This window comes from Camelus bactrianus, chromosome 10, assembly GCF_048773025.1.
Source record: "Camelus bactrianus isolate YW-2024 breed Bactrian camel chromosome 10, ASM4877302v1, whole genome shotgun sequence".
In the NCBI taxonomy this organism is placed as follows: Eukaryota; Metazoa; Chordata; class Mammalia; order Artiodactyla; family Camelidae; genus Camelus; species Camelus bactrianus.
In genome coordinates this window covers 46,828,718-46,846,587 of record NC_133548.1, presented here as the reverse complement: position 1 = coordinate 46,846,587, position 17,870 = coordinate 46,828,718, and the positions used below count along the sequence as shown (strand labels likewise).

The 17,870-nt window shown below is 39.4% G+C and overlaps 1 protein-coding gene across 9 annotated transcripts in view; it reads right to left on the bottom strand.

Annotated features, from left to right (window-relative positions):
* LOC105083277 (E3 ubiquitin ligase RNF121) overlaps nt 1-17,870 on the bottom strand; it is an 87,135-nt gene that overhangs the window by 66,299 nt on the left and 2,966 nt on the right. For 7 of the 9 annotated variants that reach the window (XM_010973063.2, XM_074372562.1, XM_074372552.1 and 4 more), the window contains exon 2: nt 310-372. The exons of 1 other annotated variant lie outside the window; for it this stretch is intronic. In XM_010973063.2, coding sequence (XP_010971365.2) covers nt 310-372 — 63 coding nt within the window. Of the gene's footprint in view, nt 1-309; nt 373-5,276; nt 5,366-17,870 lie in introns of all 9 variants that reach the window. One more of the 9 variants, XM_074372558.1, reaches the window with a different exon arrangement.

Sequence of the window (17,870 nt, the reverse complement as noted above, 5' to 3'; positions counted from 1 at the left end):
CTAGGAAGATTCAGAGAACTGAGCCAGGCATGGGGGCACCTCTCCATGAGACAGAAGTCAAGCAAGCTTAGTTTTTCCCCCTCTAAAAAATAGAAAATAAGTCTTCTGACTTCATTGTGGGGCTGTGAGGTTAAGTATATTCCAAGTGAGCAAGTGACTTCATTGCCTTTCCTCCTAGGAGAGTGGGTGTACTTTAAAAAGTACTGGGAGAGGCCAGGCAACAGAATGCTGGTGTAGCACAGGGCGGTATTGCTTTCAGAGCCTCAGGGAACAGCTCAAAAGGGCAAGCACTAAGGCTGAAGCACTAACCCTGGTGCGGAGAGGACCATTTAGCACTTCATGGAGTAGTATGAGTACCAGAATGGAGTTACACTAAAAAAAAAAAAAAAAAAAAAAGACATGAATTGGCCTTAATATTTGCCTCCTGAACCAAAAGACTTTTTAAATTATATCCAAACCAGTCTTGTAGCTCAAGTGGAAAAACAAGGAACGTTATAAACTATATCTATAATTAGCCTGCACCATCTGGAAATACCTCTTTATTTGCTCCCTCATTAATGAGTTTATTCATCTGGGTCCAAGCAATAAACCAGTCAGAAGATGCCCTGTCCAGAACTCAGGTAGCTAATTAGGGAGGCTCTCAGGGTAGGGTTATGGGCGATGGGCCCATATCTAACACCTAAGATCCAGACACAGAATGTCTTTTCGCCAACCATTAACTCCCCTCCTAGGATCTCAGAAGGGCTCTAGTCATTCCAATCTACCTAGGTTCAGATTTGAAAGAAGTTAAACCAAAAATGTCAGGCAGAGGGCAAGAGAAAGCTTCACAAAAATGGAAAATAATCTGCTGTTGATACATTTTCCCAGATGGGAAAGACTTATGAATCCACCGGTGTAACCCCATAAACAAGCTTCCTGTCCCCCACAAATACTGGGTATTCTATGGGCTCTGAGTCTTTACAGATGCTAATTACTTTGTCCCTTCAGCCCCTCTCTTCCACCAAACCACATTCTGCCTTCCTACAAAACCCTAGCCAAATCCTCCTGTCTCCAGAAAGGCTCTTCAGACTGACCCCATTCACTGAAAAAACAAACATCCTCTACTGCCTAGCAGCATCAGCACCCTAAGAACTTAAGAAATAGAAGCTTCAGAATCCATCCTAGACCCCTTGAATCAGAACCTACATTTAATAAGATACCCAGGTATTTCATATGCACATAAAAGGATTGCTACTGCCTCCCAGGATTCACATTCACAATCTCTCCTACAGTCATATACTTCTATGCACTTGAATCGTTTTTAATAATAATTTTACTGAGATCTAATTCACATATCATAAAATTCACCCATTGAAAATGTACTATTCAGTGCTTTCAGTATTTTCAGAGTTGTGCCACAATCACCACTAGTTAAATTTAGAACATTTTTACCACCCCAAATGACACCACACACCAGTTAGCAGTCACTCTCCAACTTCCCCCAGCCCACAGAACCACTAATTTACTTTTGACCTCTATCTATAGATTTGACTATTCTAGACATTTCATATAAAAAAGATCATACAATATGTGTTTTTTTGTGATTGGCTTCTTTCACTTAGCATGTTTTCAATGTTGGATCAGGTACTGTAGTTCATTGCTTTTTACTGCCAAATATTGTATTGTATGGATATATATTTTATTTGTCCATTCATCAGTTGATGGAAACTTGGGTTGTTTACAGTTTTGGGCTATTACAAATAATGCTGTTATGAACATTCATCTACCAGTTTTTGTGTAGACATGCTTTCATTTCTCTTGAGCATATAACTAGCAGTGGAATTGTTTGGTCATATGTTAACTATGTTTAACCTTTCAAGGAACTGCAATTTGTTTTCCACAGCAGCTGCACCATTTTACATTCCCATGAGCAGTGTCTGAGAGTTCCACTTTCTCCACATCTTCGACACTTGTTATCCTGTCTTTTTGGTAAAAGGTATCCCAATGGGTGTGAAATGGCATATCAATGTGATTTTGATTTTGCATTTCCCTGATGTATAATGACATTGAACACCTTTTCATATGCTTATTAGCCATTCACATATTTTCTTTGGAGTAAAGTTTATTCAAAATCTTTGTCCACTTTTTGAAAATATTTTGTTTTTTACTGTTTTTACAGTTTTAGGTTCACAACAAAACTGAATGGGACATGCTGACATTTCCCACTCGACCCCTGCCCCTAAATATGCATAGCTTCCCCATCAACATTCTCCATCAGCGCAATACCTTTGTTCTAACTGATGAACTTACACTGATACACCATTATCACCTAAAGTCCATAGCTTACCTTAGAGTTCACTACTGACGTACATTCTATGGGTTTGTTAAATATATACCTTTCTACTATACAAATGTCCTTATGGACACAAATCCACTGTTACAGTATCATACAGAATAGTCTCACTGACCTAAAAATTCTGTGTTCTGCTCATTCACCCCTCCACCCCCCTAATCCCTACAACCACTGATCTTTTTACTGTCTCCATAGTATTGCCTTTTCCAGAATGTCGTATAGTTGAAATCATATAGTACGTAGCCTTTTCACACTGGCTTCTTTCACTTAATAATATGTATTTAATATTCCTCTATGCCTTTTCATGGCTTGATAGTTCATTTCTTCTTAGTACTGAATAATATTCCATTGTCTGGATGTACCACAATTTATCCATTCACCTATTAAAAGACATCCTGATTGCTTCCAAATTTTGGTAATTATGTATAAAGCTGCTATAAGCATCTGTCTGCAGGTTTTTGTGTGGACATAAGCTTTCAACTCCTTCGGGGAAATATTAAGGAGCACAATTGCTGGATTGTATGGTCATATGTTTAGTTTTGCAAGAAACCACCAAACTGTCTTTCACAGTGCATGTATTATTTTGCATTCCCATCATCAATGAATGAGCGTTCCTGCTGCTCCACATCCTTGACAGCATTTGGTGCTGTCAGTGTCCCAGATTTTGATCATTCTAATGGGTGTTTAGTGCTATCTCGTTGTTTTAATTTGCATTTCCCTGATTACATATGATGTGGGGCATCTTTCCATATGCTTATCTGCCATCTGTATATCTTCTCTGGTGGGCTGTATGTTAAAGTCTCTAGCCCACAGTTTTTTTTTTTTTCATGTTTTGCTTTTTTACATTTTTGGTGGGAAACTTTTTAAAAATTTTTTAAAAATTAAGATATACTTGGTTTACAATGTTGTGTTAATTTCTAGTACGCAGCATGTTTCAGTTATACTTAAACATTCTTTTTCATATTTTCTTTCATTATAGGTTATTACAAGATATTGAATATAGTTCCCTGTGCTATACAGTAGAACCTTGCTGTTTACCTGTTTTATATATAGTAGTTAGTATCTGCTCTAGCACACTTTTTAATCAGGTTGTTTGTTTTCTTATTATTAAGTTTCAAGAATTCTTTGTATATTTTGGTAACAATCCTTTATCTGAGAGGTCTTTTGCAAATATATTCTCCCAGTTTGTGGCTTGTCCTTTCATTCTTCTGACAGTTTCTTTCACAGAACAAAAATTTTGAATTTTAACTAAGTTTAATAAACAAGCTTCATGCTTGTCACAAGTACGATGTTAGCTGTAGGTTTGGGGTAGATATTCTTTATCAAGTTGAGGAAGTTCCCCTATATTCCTAGTTTAATGGGAATTTTTATCTTGAATGGGTGATGGTTGTTGTCAAATGCTTTTGCTACAACTACTTATATGTTCATGTAATTTTTCTTCTGTTGATGTGATGATGGATTATATAAACTGATTTTTCAAATGTTAAAACAAGTTTGCATCCCTAGGATAAATCCCATTTGGTCTTGGTGTATGATTCTTTTTATACACTGGATTCAATTTGTCAGTATTTTGTTAATGATTTTTAAATCTATATTCATGAGAGACAATGGTTTGTAGTTTTTTTTTCTTATAATGCCTTTATCTGGTTCTAATATTAGGGTAATGTTGGCCTCATAGAATGAGTTAGGAAGTATTCACTCTGCTTCCATCTTCTGAAAGAGACTGTAGAGACTATAGAGGTACAATTTCTTCCTTAGATGTTTGGTAGAATTCACCAGTGAACCCATTTGGGCCTGGTGCTTTCTACTTTGAAAAGTTAATAATTATTCAGTGAATTTCTTTAATAGATATAGGTCTATTCCAAATTTTGATAAGTTGTGTTCATATTCATTCAGTTAAATATATTTAAATTTCTCTTCAGATCTCTTCTTTGATTCATATGTTATTTAGAAGTGTGTTGTTTAAAATCTCCAAGTATTTATGGATTTCCTAGCTATCCTTCTGTTACTGATTTCTGGCTTAACTCCATTGTGCACTGAGAGCAGACAGTATATGATTTCTCTTCTTTTAAATTTGTTACTTGCTAGATGTCAATGAACAGGGCACTTCTCTCTATGCCTTAGTTTCCCCATATATAAAATGAGAAAGTTGGCTTAAGTAATTTTCAAAGTCCCTTAAAGCTAAAATGCTATAATAATTCATACTAAATCCATCTAACACCAAAGCTTTGGAGTCAGCTATAATATTCTGGCTTTCTAAACTGCCAGTTTCCTTAGTTACCATGGAAGTAAAAGGAAAATGCCTTCAGTGTGGTGAGGTGTGATATAACAGGATGCCACCAAATTAAATCAATGAAAATTTACCAAGTGACTACCATATGCATGCATCAGGAATATCCATCACTTGAGGGATGGCTTCTTGCCCTGGTTTCAAGCACCTGCTAATTTTAAAGGGCCCTAAACTCCGGAACTCTGTCCATCAAGGCAACCTGGCATTTCATAGATCTCAACTGACCTTTTCAAGTTAGAGATTGGTCAACCATGCAGCTACAGACTTCAGTCTTTCACAGAACATTAGAGATGAATAAGCCCAACCTTTGCCCTTGCAGTAGTCACAGTCTAGGGAGCAGGGCGGAAACAGACTATTAAACATAATGTGATAAGGATAACCATTGACATATAAACAAAATGCTGCATAAGCCCAGAGAAGGAGAGATAAGCTAGCTCCTGAACCTGCTCTTAATACAGCAAAATCACCAGGCTGGCTGCCTCTATCTGGTGGGTACAGATAATGTGGTCTACTAAGTGATTAGGATAGCAAGTGATGTCCAAAGTTTCATAGGCTAACCATATTCATAGCTCCCCATTCTCCTCTCATTCACATTCTTCTCCAATTCCTAAGCCCTGCCAAGAATTCAAGGCCAATAAATCAAAGTGGAATTACCTCACTTTTCAGACTTCGTAAATCAGCTGGGAATCATGCAGACACTGGATATGCTGAGCCAAACTGTAAAGCTTGACGTGGACAGCACACTTTGGGCAGTGGAGTGAGAGTAGATGCTGGCTGTAATGATGGCTGTGCTGTCTGCCCTCCACTCCCACCCCTCCTACCATCACCAGAAAGCACACCCTCCAGGCCAGGTGAACTGGAAAGCTTTTTTAACGAAACTTTTCAAACTTACACAAAAGTGGAAGGAAAAGTTTAATACCTCTCTCCCATTCAACAATTATCAAATGTGGGGGTTCTTCTATTCCTATCCCATCAAATTCATATTTCTCAGACTGGCTTCCCCCTCACCTAGCTCTCCTCTCTCACGCTTTCTTTTATGTACTCTAGCTTCCCATATGCTCTATACTTTTCTTCCATCCTTAAAGATCCAATCCAGATGCCATCTCCTCCAGAACAGAACTTTCTATAGCTTTCTATGAAACTCCTAAAGCCCTGAAGTCTAAACTGACCACACCTACTCACCTATGAAATCTCCCTCCAGTTTTTCATTGCCACACCTCCTTGGTTCAGACTTGATCTCGCACTCCCTCCTAGACTACTGCAGTGATTTCCGAGGTGATCTCCCTGACTTTAACCTTGCCAGAACAGACTCTTAACAGGATCAGTCACAGTGATCTTTATCAGATGTGCACATCTGACTGCAACAGTCTCCTACTTTGACAAACTGATAACTTTTGACTGCCTTCGGATTGAAGTCCAAACTCCTATGTATGACACACAAAATACTTTATAATCTGGTACAACCAGCTAATTATCTCATCACCTCTAACAAATGGCTTTTACTCCAGCCACGCTGAATACCTGTCATTCTAACATGCTCTCCGTTCCGTCTCTCAGTGCTCTGGCTGCTGCCCTTCTCGCCCTAGAATTCTTTCCTCATCTTCACAGTCTAGTTCATTCCTATTATCTCTTTAAGATGTAGCTCAAATATCACCTCCTTTGTGACACATTCTCTGACTTTATTCATTCACACATCCATTCAACAACTGTTACCTAATCATGTGTTAAGCTCTGGACAGGGGATATGATAAATAATAGCTCTCGCTCTCAAGGAGCTTAGAGTCTAGCAGATTTCCTCAGGTGGAGTAATTCATTTTCTCTTCTGTTCTCCTGCAGAAATTTACAGTTTGCAAACACCTCTAAGGTCACATTTATTACTTTTTATACTTGTTTCTGAGTCTGTTTCCATCACTGGCCTCTAATCATCATGAAGCCAAGAATTTTTTCTTTTTTTTTTTTTTTTAATTTTTGCGGGTAATTAGGTTTATTTATTTATTGTTATTTTTTATTTCACAGATGTGTACTGGGGATTGAACCGATGACCTCATGCATACACTCTACCACTGAGCTATAACCACCCCTCAATCTTTTCTTATTTTTAAAGTTTTGCTGAAGTACAGCACCATTTTAGGTGGACAATTCAATGACTGTTCATACATTTACAGAGTTGTACAACATCTTAGTTTAAATAATTTCCATCACGCTAAAGAGAAAGCTCAGGTTAAGTGCCCAACTCCCCATTCCTACCCCTAGACCTAAGGAACCACTAATTTATTTTGTGTCTCTATAGACTTGCTGTTCTGGACCTTTCATTTATATGTGCTTTTATGTGGACATATTTTTATTTCTCAAATATATACCTGGGATGGAATTACTGGGTAATATGGTAACTCTATGCTTAACCTTTTGAAGACCTGCCCCACTATTTTCCATAGCAGCTGCACAATTTTACATTTCTACTAGAAGTGTATGAGGATTCCAATTTCTCCACATCCACAACAACACTTGTTATCACGTCTTTCTGATTACAGTGGGTATGAAGTGATACATCTCATTATGGTTTTGATTTGCATTTCTCTGATGACTAATGATGTTCAACATCTTTTCATGTGCTTATTGGCCATTTGTATGTTTTCTTTGGAGAAAAGTCTATTCAAATCGTTTGTTCATTTTTTTATTAGATTATCTTTTTCTTGTTGAGCTGTAAAAGTTCATTACATATCCTGAACACAGTCCCTTATCAGACACGTGGTTTGCAAATACCTTCTCCCATTTAGCAATCCTACTGGGTGGAAAATGGCCCGAGGATCATCTGTATCTTACTCATTTTTACATCAAAGAACTAGCATGTAATCTGGCACACTGGATGTGTTCAATAAATGTTAAGTGGATGTTACATTAACGTTAACTGCTTTGAAAACAAGGTAATGCCTTACTCGTTCTGCATCTCCCTCACACTTCACACCTAGCACTAGACACAAAGCATATGCTTTGGAAATATATACACAGGACTGAATAATTCTCACTTGAACCAACAGTGGGGATGATGCTGCAGAAGAATTCAGAAGAACTGGGAAAGCCATCTGAAAGTAACAGAACTTACCCATTTATAATGGCTGCTACCACTTACCCCTGAGACAGCTGCTGCTCTCTGACAATAAGCAACTTCTGAAGAAGCCATCCTACAGTGGCCCTCACTCAGAAGTAGTCATCAAAATGTTCCATCACTTGGAAAACTGGCCCCCTCCCTCCATTCCCACAGTCAGTGGGAGACACCAACCACATGACAGAATCACAAGCTATGTTCATCTATAGCAGTGAATGATACTTTGGCCCTGCTTGAAGTAAACTTTCTCCTCCTTAAGGAGCTCAGAAGTTGATTAAAGACACAGTTTGGTATCTGGACCACATCAGAGATGTACAGCTAGCAAAGGTGCTCCATTCTTTGTGGCTTCTAAGTTAGAAAGTAACTCTTCCTCATAAAAAAGCACTAACATGAAATCCTTTGTGAGCTACAAACATCACCCAAGCCCTTCAACTTCATGCCCTTCTTGCCAGTCACTGTGTTACTCAAGTTCAAAATCATCTGGTGTCCCAATGCTGCCTATAAGAGAAAGTAAGTTATAATGTATAGCACAGGGAAGTATATTCAATATCCTGTAGTAACTTAATGAATAAGAGGATGAAAACGAATATATGTCTGTTCATGTATGACTAAAGCATGATGCTATACACTGGAAACCAACACAACACTGTAAACTGACCATACTTCAATAAATATATGTATACCAAAAAAAAAAAAAAAAGAGAGAGAGAGAGAGAGAGAGAAAGCAAGAACTCCTCAGTAGGATACACCGTGCCCTCCATGACAGCATTGAGAGAGCTCTTATGATTGCACAAGGCCATGATCGGACCCCAGTATGCCTTTCCAATTTTACCTTCCTCTGCTTCCCCACTCCTCTGGCACTCAACATATGCCTCCTTGCACTATGTATAATACAGCAGAAAGCACATGCCCTTTGGAATTAGATACATCTGGAAGCCCTACCTGCCTGGATTAAGGCAAGCCTTCCCTGCCTCTTTAATCCTTTCTCCATTTCTGTCCCCAGAGTGATCTTTCTAAAATGCAAATCTGATCCATGTCACTCACCTAAGTGCTTCAGGCTCTCCCATAGCTAATCATCTATTACACATCCATTAAAATTCCAAACTCCTTAGCCCAGCATATAAGACCTTTCATAATCTCACACCTGCCTCCCTTTCCAGTCTTCTTACTTTCTTATTACTCCCCACCTTCTACTCTGATGCTCCAGCAACACTAAACCTCACCCTGTGCCCCCAACGGGCTGGTTCTCTTCCTCTTGCCTCCCACCTTGCACATGTTGTTCCTCCTTCCTAGCGGGCCCATCCCTTCTTTCTTTGGCTGGTTAATTTCTAGTCATTTTTCACATCAGCTAAAGAGCCACTTCTCTGGGGAGCCTTTCCTGATCCCTTGCCCACCATCTTCTGTGCTCCCAGAGATCTCTGTGCTTCTCTGTATTACAGCAGTTACTACACCTCTTTACTTGACTAACTGTCCCACTGGACTATGAGTGGTCTGAGAGCAGGGCCTATGTCTCTATCATTCTTCACAGCTAAGACAGTGCCTTGGTAAATGCTCAGTGTTTGTTTGATGAATGGATAAATGAGCAAACAGGACTCTCCCACCATACACATGAGGCTGGCATAACAAGTAACTTGATCTTTATTTTAAGCTGACAACACTGCAGTTCAGAGTGTCTCACTGACTTACCTCAGGTAACAACTGTGTGGTAGAGCTAGGATAAAACGCCACATCTTCAGAGTCCTGAACCAATATCCAGATCTCTTCCCTGACTCTTAAGCTCATGTTTCCAACTGCCTAACTGACACCACCACTTAAGATGTTTAAATAGCCATCTCAAACTTAACATGACCAATTACAATTTTTCACATTTTCTCCCCATCCTTCTTGTTCAGTACATGGTAACATCAGCCATGATACTGCCAACTACTCAAGTCAAAGCAAAACAAGTCTAGAAAACTTTAAAATCAACTTGATTATTTTCTTTCCCTTACATCTCATATCCAAACCACCGGAAGTCCTGTAGACTCCACTTCAAAACATACTTTTTTGTATCAAAACATATTCTGATTTCATCTACTTTTCTCCATCACCTCTGCCTCCCTACCCAACACCCACAACTCCAACACTATCATTTCTCCACTGCAAGTCTCCCAACTGCCCTCCTTGAATACAATCCATTCTCCTCAACGCAGAGAGAGAGATCATTTTGAAAAATGCAAATTAGCTCACCTCACTCCTATTTTAAAAACCATCCAAAATCTTCATTGCATTCGCAATAAAATTCAACACATTTAGCAGCATCCACAAGGCCTTACAGATCTAACTCTGACAAATTTCCTGATCTCATATGATTTTTCCTTTACTCACTATGATTCAGTCATACTGGCCTTCTTTTTTGGTCCCAAGACATGCCTAATTCATTCCTACCAATCTGTCTCCCACTTGACACATGTATGCTTCCAAATCTCCAAACTGCTAAGTCATCTTCATTCAGGTCTTTGTTCAAACAACACCTCCCCAGAGACTTTCCATAACCACGCTGTTGACAGTAGCACCTCTCCTGGAGTCGTTCTCCATCCTATCACCCTACTTCCCTCAGAGCACCTAGCACCACTTGGAGTTATCCTGCTTCTTACTTATTGGTTGTATCTGTGTTTCCCCTGTTAGAAGGTAAACTCCACAAGAGCAAGGACCATGGTTGTCTTGTTCATTGCTGAATTACTGGGACTTAGAAAAATCCCTGACATCCTGAAGTCACAGTATTTGAAGAAGGAAAGAATAAACAACACAGATTACATACTTAATAAATGTTTGATGGATATGTGAGTGAATGAATTAGGGAGTGGGATGGAAAGGACAAAAAAAAAAGTGGAAGCACTGCTATTTAATATTTTTATAGCTGCTCACTTTTCTCTTCCCTCACTGCCTTCACTCGTGCTCCAATACCTACCACCTCTACTACTGCAGTCCTCCCAAGTAATTTCTTCTCCTTTCTCCAAGCTGATTTATCCAAAAATAATTTCCACACTTCTACCAGACTTGATCATTCTGAGACTTAGATCTGAAAAATGTTACAAGCCCAAGTTTCTTAGCATGTTGTTAAAAAAGCCTCGCCAACCTTAACACTCACTGTTGTTCCCCGAAATTTAACCTAAACTCTGATTATATAGAAATTATTAGTTCCCAGAATATTCCATGCTGTTTAATGCCTCCAAGCCTTTGCATACCTTTTCATTTTGCTGGATCACTCCTCTCTACCTCACAGACATTTGACTAACTACTGAACTCAAACTTAATCCTCAAGAACCAATTCAAGCATCTTGTCTTTAATGATTTCAAGCAGAGTTAATCAACCCTCCTTTGCCACCACAGTACCTCACACACACAAGTACAACTATACTACATCATTTGTTTCCATGTCTGTCCTCCCCTATGTGACTTATTAGCCTCCTGAAAGCAGGAGCTCTGTCTTCATCTTTGTGTCCCTAGCACCACATCGGCATACACAAGCATTCAGTAACTGATGACTGAAGGAGTGAATGAATAGATCTTAACTCCTCAGCCTAGCATTTAAAGTCAACCTCATACTGGCCCCAATCTATGTTTCCAGATTTAGTACTTAGTACTCTTTATCTTGCTGATCACCAAACACATCCTTCTTTCTCGTATTTACTTGGGGTCTTTATTCCTGATACTCACTCTCTAGTGAAATTTAAATCACCCATTAAGGCCCAGCTCAGATGGTTCCTCTCCACAAAGTCTTCTGTAATCATTTCAATGAGAAGGGATTTACTTCCCTAACAGCATTTTGTTTTTTTACTGATAAAGTATTTAGAACTTCTTATTTTATAATTATAGCCTTTCCAACTGGACTACCTGTCCTATTTTTCTAACTGAACCATATAAGCTCCCTGAAGGCATGAAACATGATTAAGCACGTTTCCTCACAACCCAAGTGCCTAACACAGTGCCTTGCACAAAGCAAGCCAGTATCAATAAATTTTTATTAGTTTTATTAGTAGAGAATAGTATGTTTAATAGTTTGCTTAGAGATATCATGCCTCCATTCCTTTACATACATACTCTTACCTTGGCATAAACTGGCCTCCTAGCCATATGAAAAACTTTACCCCTCCTTTAAGAATCAGCCCAATGTCATATCCTCTCTGAAGTCTTCCCTAACTCTCCCCAATACACTTACGCATTCCTTCCATGTGCCTGTGGTACCTGTACATAACTCTACCCATCACACTACATTGTCATTATCACTTGATAGGTCCCTCTCCCCACTAGATCATGAATTCTTTTGGAGCACAGATAGTTTCTTTATCCATTTATGAATTCCCAAGACCAAATAAAGTATCTGGTATAACTGAATGTTCAATAAATATACGGTGAATTTTGAAAACAGTGAAACCATGTTATAGGGTACAACAGCAATAGAGATCATGGAGTTACATCACTAGGTTCAAATCCCAATTCCACTTACAAGCTAAACAACCTTAAATAAATTACTTACATATGCCTTAGTTTTTACTCATCTGGAAGTAAAGAAAATAATAGTATTTAAATGGAGTTAGAAGAGCTAATGCATCTAAAATGCTTAGCATAATGCCTGGCATATAGTATGCACTAAAAAAATTAGTTATTATCATTAGAATAAGAGAAAAGCCTGCTTCTGCAGGGCACTAAATGACAGGCTCAAGAAGAGGTTGGGCTCAATCCTATGGGCAATGGAGAGTAAAATGCCACTGGAGGCCTCCCAAGTAACAGCCACATGCAATTATTGAGAACATCCTACTGGGAAGAGGGGGAGAATGGGAAAGGGAACACAGACCTTGGCAGGGCTATGCTCTCTGCCTCCAGCTTCCCTGTTCCCCATTGGTTCTCCCTACTTGCTCAGGGCCAAAAGCCCCATGGCCATAACTCAGCATCCTCTTGGGAAAGCTGCACTTTAGAGAGAACTAATGAGTTTATGTTTACCTACAGATTCGCCTCTGAGGAGCAGAGAGATAACAAATGACTTCTAGAAGGGAAAACACAAAGAAATAAAGTAGAGAAGAAGAACAATTATCAGACGGATTATCTTAGGTTAGCTTTCGCGGAGTATGCTGTTAGGCCAAATAGCCCCACGTGGACACAGCCTACACCCCCAGAGGCATTCTCTGGCAGTGCATGTGCCTCCATGGGTCAAAGATGCAGACACAGGAGCTGGAAAAGAAGGACTAAAAAATCGAAGCTACAGAAATAAGAATTCTAGCTCAATTTGAAAAATACCGCAACAGAGGTATTCAATGAGGGAACAGACTGACCATAGAATGATAACCTCCCTATCATTACAGGAGTTTAAACACAGACTAGGTGATCACTTACTGGGGATGTTCAACATGGGTGGGTGGATTAGATTTAAGATTCAAGTTTAAAAATGCTCGATATCACTAATTATCAGAGAAATGAAAATCAAAACTACAATGAGATATCACTTCACACCAGTCAGCATGGCCATCATTAAAAAGTCCACAAACGATAAATGCTGGAGAGGGTGTGGAGAACAGGGAACCCTCCTATATTGTTGGTGGGAATGTAGTTTGGTGCAGCCATTATGGAAAACAGTTTGGAGATTCCTCAAAAAACTAAAAAAAGACTTGTCATGTGATCCAGCAATCTCATTCCTGGGCATATATCCAGAGGGAATATAATTTGAAGAGACACATGTAACCTAAGGTGTTTGTAGTAACACTATTTATAAAAGGCAAAACATGGAAACAACCTCAATGTCCACTGACAGATGACTGGATAAAGAAATTGTGGTTATACATAGATAATGGAATACTATTCAGCCATAAAAAGAATGCCATTTGCAGCAACATGGATGGACCTGGAGATCGTCATTCTAAGTGAAGTAAGCCAGAAAGAGGGAAAAAAAATACCATATGGTATCACTTATATGTGGAATCTAAAAAAAAGACACAAATGAACTTATTTACAAAACAGAAACATGGAAAGCAAACTTATGGTTACCAGGGGCTAAAGGGGGTGGAAAGGGGTAAATTGGGAGCTCAAGATTTGCAGATACTAACCACTATGTATAAAATAAATACACAAGTTTATACTGTATAGCACAAGGAACTATACTCAGTATCTTGTAGCAGCCTGTAATGAAAAAGAATATGGAAAGGAATATATGTATATGCTTGACTGAAACATTATGCTATACACCAGAAATTGACACATTATAAACTGACTATAGTTTGACTAAAAAAATGGGAAAAAATAGAATAAATTTAAAAATGAAAAAATTAAGATTCAAGTGCAATAAGCATTTGAATATCTATGCTAGCCACTATGAGAGATTAGGTGCTGGGAAAACAGAGATGAAAAATGATGCAGTTCTGTCCCCTCAAGGAGTTCACTGCTCAATAAAGGAGACAAACAACAGAACATGGTATGTGTTGATAGATATCTACGTAGGGCCCTATGGGGCAGAAAGCAAGTCCTCAGATTCCATGTTTATGACTCACTCATAAGAAGCAATACAGCATTAATCAAATGGAAATGCTTCATAAGCAGTTTATAAGCAAATAGTACTGTCAGGTGCTATTGTGTTATCACCAGAATAGAGAGGGCGTCAGTTAACTTTTGCAATCTACTCAACACTTCCTTAAACCTGAGTAACCAAACCTACAAGCATTCTCATTTATTCAACAAATATATTAATGTCTGCTATGTGCCAAGCACTGGGCAAGGCACTGAGGAATGTACATAGATGAGAAAGCCAGTCCCTGCACTCAAGGAGTTAGAACATTCCTCTTCATCTTTTCCTCTCTCTCCTACCCTCCTTTATTGACCAGATGACACCTTAAATTCCTTCTGGAAGTAGATAAGTTACCAAGTCACAGGTTAACCAAAAACTGACTTGCAAAAAGGAAGAGTGAGGTGGGGATGGGAGGTGTTGTAACGGGAAACCAAATGGAATACCATCTGTAGACAGCACATCTGCCAGAGTATGAGACTCTGATTGCATAAAAAGTCAAAGGTTATGGAATTGGAGGTTGTATGTAAGCTTTTTTGTCTACAATTTCCATATCACTGTTTTTTTCTTTTCTCATCCCAATATTATTAGCACAGATTATTAGTAATAATTATACCTTCATTCAGTCATTCACTAGGATTTACTGAGTACCTAATAGGAATTGTAGGAAACACAAGGCAGAGTGAAATACTGGGATCAAGGATTTTCAAAGCTGCAAGAGACTTCTAGAAGGTCATCTAGTCCAAACCTATCATTTCACAGATAAAGAGTAAAGGTATGGAGCGGTCGGAATCTTTCGTAAGTTTGTATCTTCATACATTTATTGAATCACACTCTACGCCAGGCACCAGGGGTGTAAGGATGGATAGAGCTTCCAAGGAGAAGCCAGTCTCATAGGAGAGAAAGACAAATAGCATGACCCCAGTCAAATCCCCTCTGTAAATGAAGTCCTATACTTACGCTGGAGAAATGTCTAGTGGAGGACAGTATGGGAAGCACACAGTAGTCATACTGCCCAGAGTTGTCAAGAGCACAGATGCTGGAGTCATTTTGGATTTGAACCCTAGCCCTGTCACTTACCTAGCTGCATGACATTGGGCAACTGACTTAAATTCTCTATGCCTCAGTTTCCACAGCTATAGAATGGATATAACCATAATAGTACCTACCTTGTAAGGCTGTGGTATTAAATTAGATAATGCATATAAAACACTTGGCACAGGAGCCAGCACAGAGTAAGTACCATATTACTTTGCCTTGAGCACTCTCCCTCAGCACTCTCCTGGTGAGCCCTGGCCTCAGAATCCTTTCAACACAGCCATCTAAGCATCTATTATCATTTGGCTGTCTCTGAGATAAAACAAATCTGCTATTCCTAGTCTAGTCCAGAACCCAAGTCTACTGTTTACTACTCTAGGTTTTCCCTCACTACATTATGCTATTACTCACTTTACATGCCTTAAAAAAAACCAAAGATACATGGTGAGATAGCCAAGATTAAACTTCAGTCACACATGTCTCAATCTCTCAATAAGATCTTGACTTTAACCAAGAATCCGTAAAGAAAATCCTTGGAAACAAGGGACATTTATCAAATGTCTACAGGGAGAGACCCACAGGAGAAAAACAAAAAACAAAACAGATCAAGATTACTACTTTGAAGAAGCAAGGGATGGGGACTTCCACAGCCTGCCTGGAAAGAGGAGATATGACAATAAATGGCCACTTCCTCCTTGATCTACCCACAGCATCTACTCCACTGTCATGTTATTTATCAGTCTTTCCCCATCCGTGCTAGTCTGTGAACTCCTTGAAGGCAGTTATCATACTTTCTCCATCTTAGTATGATCAAGCAAAGCACAGTGCCTGGTACACGGACAGTGTTTCATAAGTTTGATGAATTGATACATGAACACTGAGAAAACCAGGAAAGATGGGGAAAGAAGATATCGATGTAGATCAGAATAGTTCTATAAGCCAAGAGAGCCTTGGGGTAGAACCTTAAGGTACAGGTGGGATTTGGAAAAACACATAGGGAAAGGAAAGGTACTCTAGGCAGACAAGACAGCATGGACAAAGACCTGCCAGTCATCAGAAACACAGAACATAGTATGTTAGAGCCAGAAAGAGCTTTAGTCCAATAGTTCAATTCTTACAGGGATGCTGTAAACATTCAATAAAAAAGCACATACTACTAAGCAGAGGACCTGGCATATCACAAACACTCACTAAATTGTAGCTATTATTACCACTACTCAAAAATAATAACATCAAACACTTATTAAGTGCCTGCTTTATTCCAGGCACCAAGCTGAGTGAAGGGACTATGACGATGATGAGCAAGACAGAATTGGACTCTGCTCTCATGTAGCATGTCTGGTGGGGGAGACAGTTAAAATAATGCTTGGTAGGGATGGGCTGGAGGAAGTACTGGGGAGCCGAAGAAACATAAAGTAGGGTCACACAATCAGTGGGCAGTAATAGAAAGCTCCCTGATTTTCAAAGTGTGGCTTGAGACACCCAAGGGGTTCTGACCTTCAAGGACAAGTCTCCAAGTGAGATTTTGTTTGAATAAAGGGTTTCATGACTAAATAAATGTTTAAAACTGGCCAATCTAGTCCAATCTCCTCTCTTAACAAGAATAAAACAGGGCCCCCAAAACATAAATTATGCACTTAAGGCAATAACTTAAGTTAGTTGTAGGCTAGGATACTTGCTTTGAACTTGGGCTGGAAACTCCTCACTAATCTGCATGATATCACAACATTCTGGCAGATGAAGAAGTACTGAGAGTAGACACATCCGAAACTCACAGGCACTGGCCAGGGAGGCAGGTCCTGATTGGATGTTGAAGTGCTTTTTTACCTTAGATCCCAAGCCAGCTCTCTATGCCAAGATGATGCCTCCAATTCCTCTCACAGGTTGACCAGCTACCCCTTCAAGAAGAAACTCACAGGCTCCAGGAGTAGGTTGGCTTGTGAGCCTCCAACCTGATACCCATGCTTTATCATCCCTAACATCCTCAAGACCCCATGGTTTAGCAAATTGAAAGAACTTGGCCAGTCTTCACAGCCTGTTTAATACCTAGCCTGAGCTGGCTATACCCACCTACCATCTCCCTGACTGCCACTGGGCTTATCACTTCTCATGACCAGGGGCTCAGGAGAATTGAGTATTCAGTACGTTAAAGGACCTGTATAGAAAAAACAGTATTCCTTTAGTTAACCCCCACTTTGAACTTCACAGGAATGAAATGCTGCTTCACGTTTTGGAGATGAGACTTTTGTATATTAAGAAGGTGGTCGTTTACCTTGGTAAGATAAGTCTGGTGTGAAAAATAGAACCAAGGTGCTCAGTATAGCATGGGCTGAGTTCAGGATAGCAGAGGCAGACTTGGGTTGGAATCTGCACTCCCTCCTCACAAACTGTGGAATTCTCCTCACTTATAAAATGCGGTTAACGCCAACTAATTCACAGAGCTGCTGTTAGTAATGAGCTAATGTAGGTAAAAGGTCTTAAACAGGGACTGGTTTATGGTAAAGGCTCAATAAACAATAGCCTTTTCTACTGGTAGTTCTTTTCCTAAGCCCTCTTTTCTATCTACCTCTCA